The sequence below is a fragment of the Haemaphysalis longicornis genome, unplaced genomic scaffold (genome assembly GCF_048455015.1).
Source record: "Haemaphysalis longicornis isolate Haplotype H1 unplaced genomic scaffold, Haemaphysalis longicornis Haplotype H1 scaffold_7, whole genome shotgun sequence".
Taxonomy (NCBI): Eukaryota; Metazoa; Arthropoda; class Arachnida; order Ixodida; family Ixodidae; genus Haemaphysalis; species Haemaphysalis longicornis.
Genome location: NW_027526422.1, coordinates 177933279 through 177947490, shown reverse-complemented (window position 1 = coordinate 177947490; position 14212 = coordinate 177933279). Strand labels below are relative to the sequence as shown.

General features: G+C 47.4%; 1 protein-coding gene across 2 annotated transcripts; it reads right to left on the bottom strand.

Moving 5' to 3' along the window:
- Window positions 1-760: 760 nt before the first annotated feature.
- On the bottom strand, window positions 761-7763 carry LOC144147273 (sulfotransferase 1B1-like). 2 transcript variants are annotated; one of them, XM_077679369.1, is made up of 2 exons: window positions 7648-7763; window positions 761-1810 (listed from the first exon to the last, which is right to left on the bottom strand). In XM_077679369.1, exon 2 carries the CDS (start codon window positions 1741-1743, stop codon window positions 781-783), a length of 963 nt encoding a protein of 320 aa, XP_077535495.1. In that variant the 5' UTR covers window positions 1744-1810; window positions 7648-7763; the 3' UTR covers window positions 761-780. The 2 variants fall into 2 exon arrangements, with proteins under 2 accessions (XP_077535495.1, XP_077535493.1); XM_077679367.1 differs by lacking the exon at window positions 7648-7763 and adding an exon at window positions 7325-7605.
- Between the last annotated feature and the right edge of the window lie 6449 nt (window positions 7764-14212).

The window sequence follows — 14212 nt, the reverse complement described above, 5'->3', positions numbered from 1 at the left end:
CTTTTGTGCCGTCCTTTTCTTGCGCTGCATTTCGTTATGGTCGCAGGTGCTTGTACGTGCGTGCGCTTGCACATATTGCAGAGCTGATTGTATGTATGAGCCAGCGACTGTTGCGTGCAGGGGTTGCGTGCAGTGGCTGTTAGAGTCACGGCGCTTCGCTAGAAGGCAGCTCCGGAGTCACCTATGAGCAGCGAGTTATGTTGACATCTTGTACGCTAAGGGGCCAGCTGCGCATGCTACGATAAAGTTTCCAACCAGGCCTCGCTTAGGCTATGTGGGCGCTTGCCGGACGTGGCGCCGAATGCTCCTTCTCTCTGCGATTCTACTCGACCAAGATGCCGTTTTGAAGTGTGGTTCGCAGCGAAGAAAGTAATATTGGTGGCACAACCCTCTTCAACCCGCCGCGGCGGCTAAGCGTTGCGCTGCTGAGCGCGACGATTCACGAGGTCGCGGGATCGATTCCCCGCCGCGGCGGCCGCTTTTCTGATGGAGGCGAAAAGCAAAAACGCCCGCGTGTACGACATTTCGGCGCCCGTTAAAGATCCTCAGGTGGTAAAAATTAATCCGGAGCCCTACACTACGGCACGCCTTATCGTCTCCGTTGTGTCGGCGCGTTCAACCCCACAATCAATCATCAACAAGCGTCTTCAGCATTTCATTGTTAAGTTTCAAAAGTAAAATAACCTCCTTAGAGCTCAGAGCTACTGGGGTTTACTTACGAAAGTGACAAGTGAAAACAATAGTTCATAAGATTTGTGAACACTATTTTATTGCGTCTTATTACGAATCATTCGTGCATTTCGACAGCGCGATCGCGTCCTCCCGGATATCTTTCCAAAGGTCCATGAAGTCCGAATACCGGCTCCTGTCTCTAATCTTTGCCTCCATGCATCTGAGTTGTGCCGGTGTAAAGTAGGACTTCCAATCGCCCAGCATCCCACTACGTAGCAAGCAGTACTTTTTCTCGTCTCCTTTATAGGCTGACTTCGTCGGCACGGTAGTCTCTGTTTTTGCGGTCTTCCATGCCGGATCTGGGCTCTGCACTTCCAACACCAGCACGTTCTTCATGTACTCGACTGTAGACCATTCCAGGATCTTCCGAAGCTGCTCTTCGTCACCCTCAATACGCCGGCCATACGAATCTCCAAGAAAGTGCGCCAGTCTCAGTACCACACTTTGGGTGTCCCTTTTGAGCTCTTCGTACGTCAGAAAAAGCATGTTTGGTTCGTCTCTGAGGGCGTAGCCTGAAGCCACATGGTCGAAGTAGTCACCGTACCCGAAGTCCCCACGCATGAAAGCCTGGAAGAACTCGTCGAATGTGCCGTCCCGAAAGTTGAACATGCTGAGTGTCGTCACCATGTGGTAGAAGGAGACGCACGTGTCCCACGGGTTCCGAGCTACGTAGACATACTTGGCTTCGGCGTTCATCTCGTCCCTGGTGAGCGGCTCGTGTGTGGTGAAGAGCCTGACGGGAAGCGGCGACTGCCAGCCTTCGGTCTCCATGCGGCCGACAAACCGAACGTTGCGCACAAACTCCTCGTACTTGGGTATTGGCTCTCCTTCTTTGAGTATGAGCTCGATTATATACATTACCCAGTGTGTTCCGGCCTTGGGATACGTGCACTGGACGAGGTCGCCTTTCTCGGGACGAAACGTGAGGCTCTTACGGAAAAGGTCCGGGTTCAGGCCGGGACACCGGGGCACACCGTCAATGATCTGGCAGTAGGGTTTCCTGGGCTCCATAATGCATGGAAATGTTCAGCAGCGGAAAACGAAGTTTTCGGAGTGGTGACTGCTATTTTTCAGTCCCCTGCGAAAAAAAAGAACAATGTGGCAATATTACTAAACGGTAACGCTTCCCGAAGGCGGAATAAATCATTGTCTACTATTGCCATTTTATGTTACTGTCCAGTAGTTCTATAGCGGAATCCTTGACACTTGTGAATAAGTGGTTCAGAGGTTGTAATTAAAATCATTGGCTAACTATGAAAAAAATGAAACGTAAACAAACACGTTGCCTTGTACAGCGGTATCTTGATTGCACGCGCACACGCACGCACGCACACGCGCACACACACACACACATACACACACACACACGCACACACACACACACACATTCATGGTTTACCCCAAGTGGAAGAAATGGGAAATAACTTCGACTTATGTGAAGACACACACACCTTTGGCCTCATACTTCAACGTATTTTGCTAAGATTTTATGCCGTTGCTACAGTGGTGAAGTTTCGTTCCAAATGATAATATTTATTCCGGTCAATTAACAAGCAAATTATTGATGTGAAAGGCTTTTATTAGAGGGAGTTGTGAACCGGATACATTAGAAAATAGAAAATGGTTGAATGTTCCTTCTACCAAAGGTACATTTTCCAAGTCACATCACGCTAATTTGTTCTGGCTTAGAAAGTCTTTTTTACATGCAGGACAGCACTTCTTAGTGTCGTCAGACACCCTATAAGACCACTCGCCCCGACCGCTGGACTAAACTTTGTTGTGTAGAAAATGGACCGACATTTTCTTCTCGGCTTGCGATCGGAGATTGTTTGGGCTTGCGTTTGGATTTATCGTTGTTGTTGTTGTCTTCTGTGCTGTCCCAAACAGCGGCCCCAAAACCGGCGTCGGGTGGCCTTCCTTCACGGCCGCAGCGTTGGCCCATTCTTGTGGCTCCTCTTTTGGGGGCGTTCCCCCACGACACCCAGTTTCTTAATGTGTGCGGCAGAGCCAAAATTACTGCGTCGGGGCGTGTTGAGGTGCCGCATACTTTCCAGCATGTCTAACTTTGTTCGGCTGCCCAACCCCCCTATTCCGCAGAAAGGCATTCTTCGGGAATCAATCCAGAACAATATCTCAAATTTCAATATAACATTGTAAACCAAGTGGACTTGCGTCTCGTTAGTACTTATAAACTTGACCTCAGCCAAAAGCCATATTCATTCAAAGCACTTCACATTGCCGAATAAAAGGAATGTGTTCAGAAACATGTCGACTTGGTCATTTGTTGACGAAGAAGGAAATGCGAACTATGTATACACCTTTGTGCACTTAAAAGTGAGAGCGTCATTAAATGTAGATAGGTGACGTCAACTACGCCAGGGCTGGTGTTGAGCCTGTGGTGATTTTTAACAAGCCTTTCAGCTGTTAGGGCTGTCCTTAAGCCATAGAAGTAAGTGAATTCTTGGGTGCTCTCTTCAATGCATGTAACCTTACACACGCCATAAAAGCGCATTTGCTGCAATCGAGAACGAGCAGCGATGTGCATCTTGCAAATGTTTTCCAAGTCCGGCTGGAAAGTGTGCTGCAGAAACACACAGAAGTTTCTGAAATATCCAACGAGGATGTTATAATCAGCGCAAGAATTCTTTTAGTAGCTTAAAAAACTCGCAGCGCTTTTTAAAATGCTCTTACTAGCCCGGGCTGCGAACTCTATATGCACCGTTTTTTTTTGTTTTCACGCACGAGTTTTTTGCGGCGTTGTCCCCATTACCTGGGTATTGCTAGCACTATGATTACAGGCTACGAAGACAGAAGGTTTCAAAATGCGATCGCACCTAAGCCACCTGCTGATACCGTCCGTCGCCGAGCGGTGTGATTATTCAAAAACGTTTGAATGGACTGCAGTGCGACACGCGCGTGGCATTGCCTTCCCACGCAATAAGGGTCTATACAAAAATGGAAAAATTTATGGTGAGCTGTGCCCGCCTATACGGTCCCCACGGCCGCCCATAAAAGGGATAAAATATGCTATAATCGCCTATTAAAGTTTTTATGTATCGCAGTGTAAGGTTTGACCACGGAGGTCGTCGTACTGCTTGCGCCCTCACACGACACAAACACTGAGACGTCGTTGCCTGCCAAAGGGTTATCTGAGAATAAAACCGTTAAACCGTGTAAATGTCGGGCGCCCGCGGAAACGAGCAGGGCCGCGTCCGACCTGTGACAAAAGATGCGGCTTTCTTTCATTTTGTTGGGTGGCGACCACCACGCACGTTCTCCGAACGCCTCATCCTCATTAGGAGCGTATTATCTTTTACGTTGCCCTTCCCTTACCGAGAATATAATGTTCCCCCCGGCGAGACACAGGGGTCGTTTTGTTGTCCAACTTACTGGAGAACCCCGCGGCGCCCTTGTGGACCCCGGAAACCATCTTTTATTCCCCACTGCGGACTGTTTCAGCTGTCCTGTATACATTCTGTGCATAATTTTGTAAATAATGTGTACATAGTTTTGACTCGAAGTTCTCGTTTTTCACGGCGGCACGAGACACGGCGGTGCGTTCCTGAAGAGGAGAACAGCTGAAATTTACTCGCAGTCGAAAGACAAATTGAAGAGACGTCGAAACGCGTGAACGAAGCTCCGCACTATTTACCTAGCACGATGAACGAAATTACACCATTGCAAGTTGGCTGCGTTGGTGATACATTCTGGGAGTAAGCGCCAAAAAGACGACAAGTAGAAAAAAACACTCAGCACGGTGCGCCGTCCTGTGTGTTCTTTTCTGTTTTCGCGATTATTCCCATAAAAAGCTTATACAGCCGTGGGCTCATGCAGGAACATCTTTTGCTCCCACGTTGCACCTCCCCAGGAGAAGTCGAACTTCTCGCCATTGCTTTTGCTGCTGCTGATAACACATCCCGGTCTGCACGGCCCATGGCTACACGGATTCGAAGTATGCGTGCTACTACCTCGCTCAGGGTCTCGCCTTTCCCTGTCTTCTCCTCAACAATGTTAAAGTGCCTTCTTCCCGTACACTGTGTCCCTGGTCACGGAGGCGTTGCGAGGAACGAAGGCGCTCAGTAGCTTGCCCGCGAAGTTCTCCCCTGGGCCCCTGTCGACGCCCGCGGCACAAATCCTGCTCCTTCCCTTTCCCTCACCACCTTAGGAGACCTTCTGCGCATCCGCCGCATGTCTCCTCCTCCGTACGCCGGGCTTACCCGTTGCGAGCAAGTAATCGTTGGACACGCGCACAAACATATCCACTGCATACACCCACTACGCCACATTGATTCGAACGCACTCAGGACACCGCTGTCCCACTATATCCAAACTGCCTCACTCCATCTACCCGGATTCACATTCTGTGGGAGTGCCCCCCCCCCCTTTCAACCCTACACAACCGAGAGAGTGGCTGGCTGTTGCGGAAAATCTCAACGAACAACGGGAACCAGCGGCCCACATCTTTTGATCCCTCAGCAGCTCCCTGCACAGAGGCGGCAGATTCGCTTCCACCACCCCGTGACTAATAGGGTTTCTATCTATCTATCTTGCCGAGGTGTGCATTTGTTCTTGTCTTGTGCTGGGAATTTCAAATTCGGCCACAGCGGCGTCGCATACACGTCGTAATGCCAAAGAAGTGTGCCGCTGTTCGGTGTCTTAACTTTACCGGCGTTTACGGTGACTGTGTTCCGATCTATGCAACATAAAGCCCTGCGGAAATGGATGCTTGCAATAGCAGGAGATGATTTAACTTACTGAAAATTCCAGGGTGAGTGTCATTCTTCTAAGTGAAAAAAGTCTGGACTCTTCTCAGTCATCAGAATACCTTTCCAAGCTTACCCGGCCCACATGGGGATCGGCAACGTATTGAGAACTCAAGAAGATTTGGCGTTAAGATAACGTGCGTTGCGTTTATAGAGCAGTGAGAGGCCAGTGAGTGAGCTTTTTTTTCGGACTATCCAGCGCCTCCATGTGTTTGTGTCCTGAGTGTGTCCTGGGTGTCCGTCTCTCTCTCTCTCTCTCTCTCTTTCACGCGCGCACACACACGCACACACGCACACACACGCACGCACACACACACACACACACACACACACACACACACACACACACACACACACACACACACACACGCACGCACGCACGCACGCACGCACGCACGCACACGCACGCACGCACGCACACACGCACGCACACACGCACGCACGCACACACGCACACGCACGCACGCACGCACGCACACACACACACACGCACACACACACACACACACACGCACGCACGCACACACACACACGCACACACACACACACACACACACACACACACACACACACACACACACACACACACACACACACACACACACACACACACACACACACACACACACACACACACACACACACACACAGCCAGCTACTACCGTAATTACCCGATTCTAACGCGCCCCCGATTCTAACGCGCACCCTATTTTCCTGGCAAAAAAATCGAAACAACTTGCACTTCCGATTGTAACGCGCACGGAACTTTGTGAGCAAGAAAAACGAATGCGAGATAAACGGGCGATTCATTTCTCGAAGTAATCTCACCCATCTCCCTCCTCGTCGCTCTCCGCTGACCACAACATCTCGTCCTTGGTGCCGTCAAGCGCGTTCGCGACGCTACACTTCATAAATAACGTTCAACCATGCATCGATGGGATCGTGGCCCACGTCTCGCGCGCCCATCCTGCGAACTTCTCCAGAGGCGCACGCTTCAGCCGACCACTCGTTTTGAACGCGCCAGAGCCTCTGCTGCCATTGCTGTTATCAAGTGCGCAAGTGGAACGATTTGACGATTTGTGTGAACGCCGATACAAAAGCCTGGGCGCCTATGCTTCCTGCGTCCGAAAAATTGTTGCTAAAAGCCTTGGCGCCATCTTGAGATGGCGATGGGCGAGACGAAATTTCCGTTGTTTCCGCAGTTCCGGTTTCGTATCCGATTCTAACGCGCATGCGATTTTTCGACCTATTTTTCCGGAAAAAAGGTGCGCGTTAGAATCGGGTAATTACGGTAATCGATGTCGCTGAATATGTAACACCCCTCGTTATACGCCGCAAATGTAAAGATTTGATGAAATGCTTTTGAACCTGGCGCGCTGTTGCCGCCTAGTGAGCGAAAAGGAAAGCAAAATTCTGTGCGCACGTTCGCTGTTGGCCCCTCGCTGTGTGTGCGAGCGCGACAGCCAGGAAGTGTTCTGTGTCAAGGTTAATCTCGCTTTGTTTGTAATGCCCCAGCTCGTCCTTGCATCGTCTCACGGGCATTTCCTGCGACGCGTCGTTTACAGTCTTTACGAGTGACTGCTCTCTCGCGGATTGCGTAGGTGGCCTTCACTGAGCAGAAGTAGCTGTTAAGAGACGCATTTCAATTTAACGGGCACCTAAAAATAACGGTGGAGACATCTGTTTGCAACTTGGCTTTCGTTTCTTTCATTTATGTTTATGAACTGCTCATCTGTGTTAGAAAATACTATATAAATTATCGATAGGCAATCCTGCAATACATAGTAAATATAATAAGATAGGCAATTCTGCCTACTGGACACACTCACGTGTTTCAGATGAACCACCGTTTACTGTACTCGAAGGCTTCTTCGGGACGCCAAGAGAAACGATCGTTGCTAAAAAATAACAAATACAACTATCGCTAGAGGCGCGCAATAGAGGTGACCGTCAACTGCTCGGTAGTCTACAGTGCTTGGAGCCGAGAAATTCCATGTGCGTACACCGGTGCTTCCAATATGCGCCGAAGAATCACGTGCGAAGAATTCACCCGTTGCCAAAGAGCCCCGCGGTAGATAGTGAGTAGCGACATTGCAACAGCCGCTAGTAGAATCGATAATGCAATAATGACGTCAAATGTGATAGCCCCTACCTCATTCACCTTCAAACAGCGTGCCCTTCTTTTTTCGGTTGCCTCAGTGATTCCGTTTCACTTTCCTTGAACCTGGAAACTTCGCAACGAAACGGTTTACCGTTCTCCGAATGGTTCACATACAGTATGAAAGGTGGCGCCACTCATCGGTGTTGCAGTTGAGTCGTTCGTAGCGCGCTTGAATTTGAAAACGCTATAAGGTAGTCCGTTCAAAAGCACTCGCCTTTTTTTCTTGCAAATGACAGCCCTTAAAAGGGAAACAGGCCGCGTTAAATTGTATTACGCGTGCACGTACTCATGGACTCTTACATTACAAGCACACCTAGCAAATTCAGTGTAATTCTTATCTATGAAGGTGGATGGAGCTCCGCTGACCAGGGCTCCGTGCGAGGAGTCCACGAAACAAGTTCGCTTGCAATTTGCTAAAGGAATACTGCCTACATAATTAGCTGAATGAGACATGCAACGGCTAGAACTTTTTCTAGCGGGAATATACACAGATATCTGTTTCTGTTCCATAGAAGCCCACGTATAGCGAGCTATTTACAACATTCCTGTGGACTACATAAATATTAAATGTAAAAGAAACTCGGCATAGTGTTAGAGTACTCTTATCTGCTAATTCTAATATATATCTTTTGAAATAGTGTCTACAAAAGCAAGAGTCACCGCGGTATTCTGTAACAGCGCTCCTCTCTAGACGGCTGTGTATTGAGAGCCATCAGGAGTTCTTCACGTTGACATCTTTACCGTGAATCTACGAATGAAGACATCTAAATTAAACCCGGTGGTATGATGGAACGGTGGCATCATAACGCCACATATTATACTGAAATAGGCCGTTACGACGGCTCTATTAGAGCCGTCTTTATTAAATTAGAGACGGCTTAATAGAGCCGTCGTAAAGGCCAATTTCAGTATAATTTTTCCTAGATAGGTACATCATATCTAGAGCTACAGCGCACTCACCATAAAGTAGGCTTTGCCGACAAATTTGTCGACGCGACTTCCCGTGACGCACGCAATTATCGTTAGAACAGCCTACAACAGCTCGAGCCCAGTATCGTCACAGTAGAAAATACCAGTTACTGTTACTGAGACTACTAAGAAGAGAAGCCATCACTCTCCGAAGATTGCTGACCAACACATATCCCTGCAACTGGTCATTATGCCTAATACCCCACAACGTACTCTCGCAATTTTGTCGTCCACCCGGTGCAGCAAGGTGGGTACATGACTGAAAGCACCGAATAGAACTCCCAATGTCCTCGTACGAGCAGTGGATGGCCTGCCTGACCAGCCGGAACTCTGGAATCCAACAAGACGTGGCGAGAATGACCTGGAAAACCGTTCGCAGCATGGGAATGTCAGGCTTTGTATGTCCTCCACAGGGCGGGTGCCCTAAAATCTGCAACCTGTAATGCCTAAATAAAAGTATATTCAACTCAATTCCATCCACCCATCCTTTGATGCCCTAGCTGTGGGGGAAATTTTCGATGTGCCATGTCATTCACCAATACCGAGTGATTGGTCTATTCTCCGCGTTCTCCGAATCAATCTTTAGAAAGCTTTAAATAATGAGGGAGAGGTGGTGTCCCTGCAAAGAGCGGCCTTCACGATAGGGAACATTCCCGCCTCTTGAAGTATTATTTTGCCCGTACATTACTTGCGTATGTCCTCGAAGAACCCCAACGTAAGTCTCTTCTACCTGCATGTCTCTTATACCTTTAATAATAGCGGTCGTGCCTAGGAATAAACGGTGCTGTAATGGGTATCTATAATGCGGTGTATGAAACACACTCGACACGGTTGATGGCAGAAATAGGAATGGTTTAGTAGCTTTAACTAAATTCCATGAGTCCTGCTGGTTGTAGGTAATAGAGGGCGTCGTTTACACGGTTGTCTAATACGTTGCTAAACATTTTCTATGTAACAGAGAGGTGCCTTGTAGGCCTGGGTTTCTCCAGCTATTCGATATCCCTGTTGTTATTTTATTCAGCTTGGCATCTTCATTCGCAAGTAATACCTTAAAACGCCTGTCGCGTATTGAGAATAATTTTTTCAGCTTTCCTAGGACAATATGTACTCTAACAGTTATTGCATGCCCGGTTAGTCGGCCATACCTTGCGGCTTTCCCTCTATTTCCTGTCTGCAGCATCTCTCCCACCTCGTCTCTAGTTACTAACAATCGCGGATCCATTCGCGGATGTCCTGAACCCCTCATGTTTTGAAATTTATACCATAGGATGACCCACCAGATCGCAGAAAAAGTCTAGTTGATGGTTGATTGATGTTTTGGTTTTCCAAAGCTTCGGTGAATAAAAAGGGCTAGTGTCCCCATCATCATCATCACCACCATTATCATCATCATCATTACGCATAGAAGTTGACCCAGCCCCCCCCCCCCCCCCCCCAAGAAGAAACCTGGATCCGGCCCTGGTTGCCAATACAACATTGCGAGCCAAGCTACTTCATTCAGTTCTCCTTCCTGGCTTCACCCTGTCAGCGAAAAAAAAAATTGCACACAGTTTTTGCCCTTCTTTTATCCGTGATGTTCATTATGTAAGTAGTCGCTTCCCAGGGTGCACACTTTCCATTTCTGAAAATACATGGAATGTAAACCCTCTCCAGCAAACTAATTCCAGTAAACTCTCTGCGACTTTGGTTGCTACTGCAACCTCTGTCATAGACACGAATAACACTTGCTTTTCCTGCTTCAGTTTGAGGATCCTGTACATTCGATCTTGTCTTTCGTTATTCATACTCTTATGTTCGCCCACATATCAATAAGCTGCATTATTTTAACAGCGAAGCTGTTGCTGTTGGCTGTAATGTGTGCGGTGTGCGGCGTCATCAAAATACTTGGTTAATGTTACTCCCGCCGTTTACCACGCACTTGATCACGCGTTTGAAGAGGAGCTCCCGGCGTCGTTCAGGCTTGCACGTGACGCTCGCAAAAATACCAAGGAAACAGTTCACGTGCGGCCGCGCCTCAAGGGGGAAACGCAAGACAGCTCGTGCTACATACGTTCAGTTCGCAAAGCCGGTTTAACGCGTGATGACGCGTTCCATTTTGGAGAAATGTGAAAGCTTGCGGGCAAGACGATCCGGGCCTGCCAGTCATCCATGAGAAAGACGACGATATAGATGGATATGGCGATGACTACTGCTATCATAGTGACAAGCGACGACGGAACATGTAAATAAACAATTTCAAGCCTAATGCAATGCGTGGTGGTGTGTCCTTCAGTGCTTACATCGAAAGAAATCATCCAGCATCAGTTCGGTTCAAACCTTGCGCTACTTCGACCAAGCTTCGCCCGTTTTTTTTAATATTTCCACATTTCTTGTCTAGGTTCTGTTCCAAACAAGAAAGCGCTGATTTTATATCTATCGCGGTTTGTCATTCAGTATGTCTTGGCCACCCTTGCGCTTTCCGGCGACACCGCGAATTTATTGTACATTGTTGCTCTAAATTCCTGCTCCCACCTTTAACCAACTACAAGTTAGTGTTACTCGTTTCATCCTGAAGCTCCTCAACTCTCGCCAAATTATACTCCTCACTATCCTGGCATTACTGATACTGACCTTGGCCATAGCCTGCACGTGGACATCCCGAACTGAACGTAGGTTTGCTTATAAAATGAATTCGGTTTGGTTTTTAGTATCGCAGTTAGAGCTTTTCCAAGGATTTCTATATCCTTATTCTTCGTCCACAGCAGAATGTGTTCATTGGCCTTAGATTATTTTTCTGTAGAAAAATTTCTAGGGGCACTTCCGTCTGCTTACATGCTTCGGAGGGGAAAGGCTGGTGACACTTAGTAACAACTCATTTAGCAGTACACATCGTATTTGCATGTCATCTTACGCTTTCGTTTCTTGTTTTTTTCCGAGCGGAAATTACTTCGAGCGTCTTTTTTTGTCCTACACTGTGTTCGTGCCCCGTTCTTCGCTTTTTTTTTTTTTGCAGGTGATTGTGCTCCTAATTGAGAGGATAAAAACGCAAACACCGTCCTGTTACTACAAGCAGGTCTGGGCGTTACTTGGTACTGGTGCTCTAAAAAGAAAATGGCGCAAAACTCTAATAAATTCAAACTAATGCATTGCTCATGTCGTAAAATTACAGACCATTCTTCCTACAACGTTAATGACACGCTGTTACAAGCAGGAACATCGTTTGAATAGTTAGGTGTTTTACTCTCACGCTATTGTTCTTGGAACAGTCACGCATACGCAACTGCCAATGCGAGCCGTATGCTCAGGAATGTAAAGAAATTTTTGTCTCTTACTTTATTTTAGATACGACGGCATCTCATTCACTCGCCTTGTCCTTCCATATGGCGTCGTTGTCCGTCCACACCCCTCCCCCATTCTCCACGCCGCGCGAGCGGCGCTCTCCGCCGCTCACCCCCTCTCTTCTCCGATAGCGACACTCCCTCGCGAGGGGCATTGGATTGGATTTGATTGGCTTGGCTTGGCTTGGCTTGGATTGAATTGGATTGGATTAGATTTGGACTTGATTTGATTGGATTGGATTTGGATTGGATTAAAGTGGATTGTGTTGGATTGTGTTGCGTCATAGCCGCGCCACGTTGCGTCATAGCCGCGGCAGGGGGTTCAAGGCACGTTTCACGCGATGGGAGAATAAACCTAACGGAAACAACAACGGAACCCCCTATGCGTCGCATCTACACAGGGGTTCCCGCGAGGGGAGGTGGGAGTAATTCTTTATTATGCTTTATTTTTCTCTGATTTTTATATGTCACCATCTCTCAAATTTCTGTTTAATAAGTCTTTAATCCGCAGTAAGCTTGCGTATGCTGTATCGAAATGAGATCCTAAACTAAATTCGTTACGAATGCCATAGAAGCTGTCCAGAATAGCCCAGCTGTATTTATTATAACAACGATCGTTCAGCAAGTGTTAAGCAAAGGAAACAGACTTTATCATTAAAACCCCTTGACTTACAAAGGAAAGGTTTGGACTGAAGTTTCTTGTTTCAAATATATCACATGAATTCCCATTTACAGAATGCATTGCTCACGCTGAAAACTGCGTTTCATCATGCATATACCAACCCCACAAAGAAGGCTTGCAGGGCTGTTTCTTGCAGTGCTTCTTACATATATCATCATCATCATCATCATCATCATCATCATCATCATCATCCTATATACGCCCACTGCAGGGCAAAGGCCTCTCCCATTATTCTCCAATTACCTGGGTCCTGTGCCAACTGTGACCAATTTATCACCGCAAACTTCTTGATCTCATCTGCACATCTAACCTTCTGCCGCCCCCTGCAGCGTTTGTCTTCTCTAGGGATCCACTCTGTTACCCTTAATGACCAGCGTTTATCTTGCCTTGGCATTACATGCCCTGCCCACGTCCATTTCTTTTTCTTAATCTCTACTAATATGTCCTTAACACGTGTTTGTTCCCTGACGCACTCCGCTCTCTTCTTGTCCTTTAATGTTACACCTATCCTTTTACGCTCCATTGCACGCTGAGTCGTTCTCAATTTAAGTTGAGCCCTGTTAGTGAACCTCCAGGTTTCTGCCCCGTAGGTAAGTACCGTTAGAATGCAGCTGTCATACACTTTCTTCTTCAGTGAAAATGGTAGGCTGCTATTCATTATCTGAGACTGTCTGCCATATGCACCCCACCCCATTCTTATCCTTCTAATTATCTCTGCCTCATGGTTGGGATCTGGGGTCCCAACTTGGCCTAAGTAGATATATTCGCTTACCACTTCAACTGCCTCGCCAACTATATCAAACCGCTGTCTGTCCCGAGGTTATTGATCATTACTTTAGTTTTCTGCATGTTAATTTTCAGGCCCAAGGTTCTACTCTGTTCATCCAATGCGGAAAGCATGCTTTTCAATTCGTCCCCCGAGTTACTTAGCAAGGCAACGTCATCAGCAAATCTGAGGTTACTGAGGTATTCTCCATTAACCCTTACTCCCACCTGTTCCCAATCCAACGTTCTGAATACTTCTTGTAAACATGCAATGAATAACATTGGAGAGATTGTGTCTCCTTGTCTGACACCCTTCCTTATAGGTATTTTACTGCTCTCCTTAAGGAGGATGATCGTAGCTGTGGACCCATTGTAGATATCCTCTAGTAGACTTACATAATGCTCATCTACCCCCTGGTTCCGTAATGCCTGAATGACTGCTAGGGTTTCGACCGAGCCAAATGCTTTCTCATAATCTATGAAGGCTATATATAGGGGTTCAGTATACTCAGCGCACTTCTCTATTACCTGATTGATCGTGCGAATATGGTCCATTGTTGAATAACCTTTACGGAACCCTGGTTGTTCTTCAGGTTGACTGAAATCTAAGGCTGAAGAAATTCTGTTAGCGATTACCTTGGTAAGTACCTTGTAGACGACTGGCAGTAAGCTGATCGGCCTGTAATTTTTCAAGTGCTTCATGTTGCCTTTCTTATGGATTAGGATGATGTTCGCGTTCTTCCAAGATTCCGGTACACTTGCGGTCATTAGGCATTGCGTAAACACGTTTGCCAGTTTTTCAAGTACAATTTCTCCGCCATCC

Coding starts and splice junctions, on each gene's coding strand:
- LOC144147273 (XM_077679369.1), bottom strand. CDS start 1,743: ATGGAGCCCAGGAAACCCTACTGCCAGATCATTGACGGTGTGCCCCGG.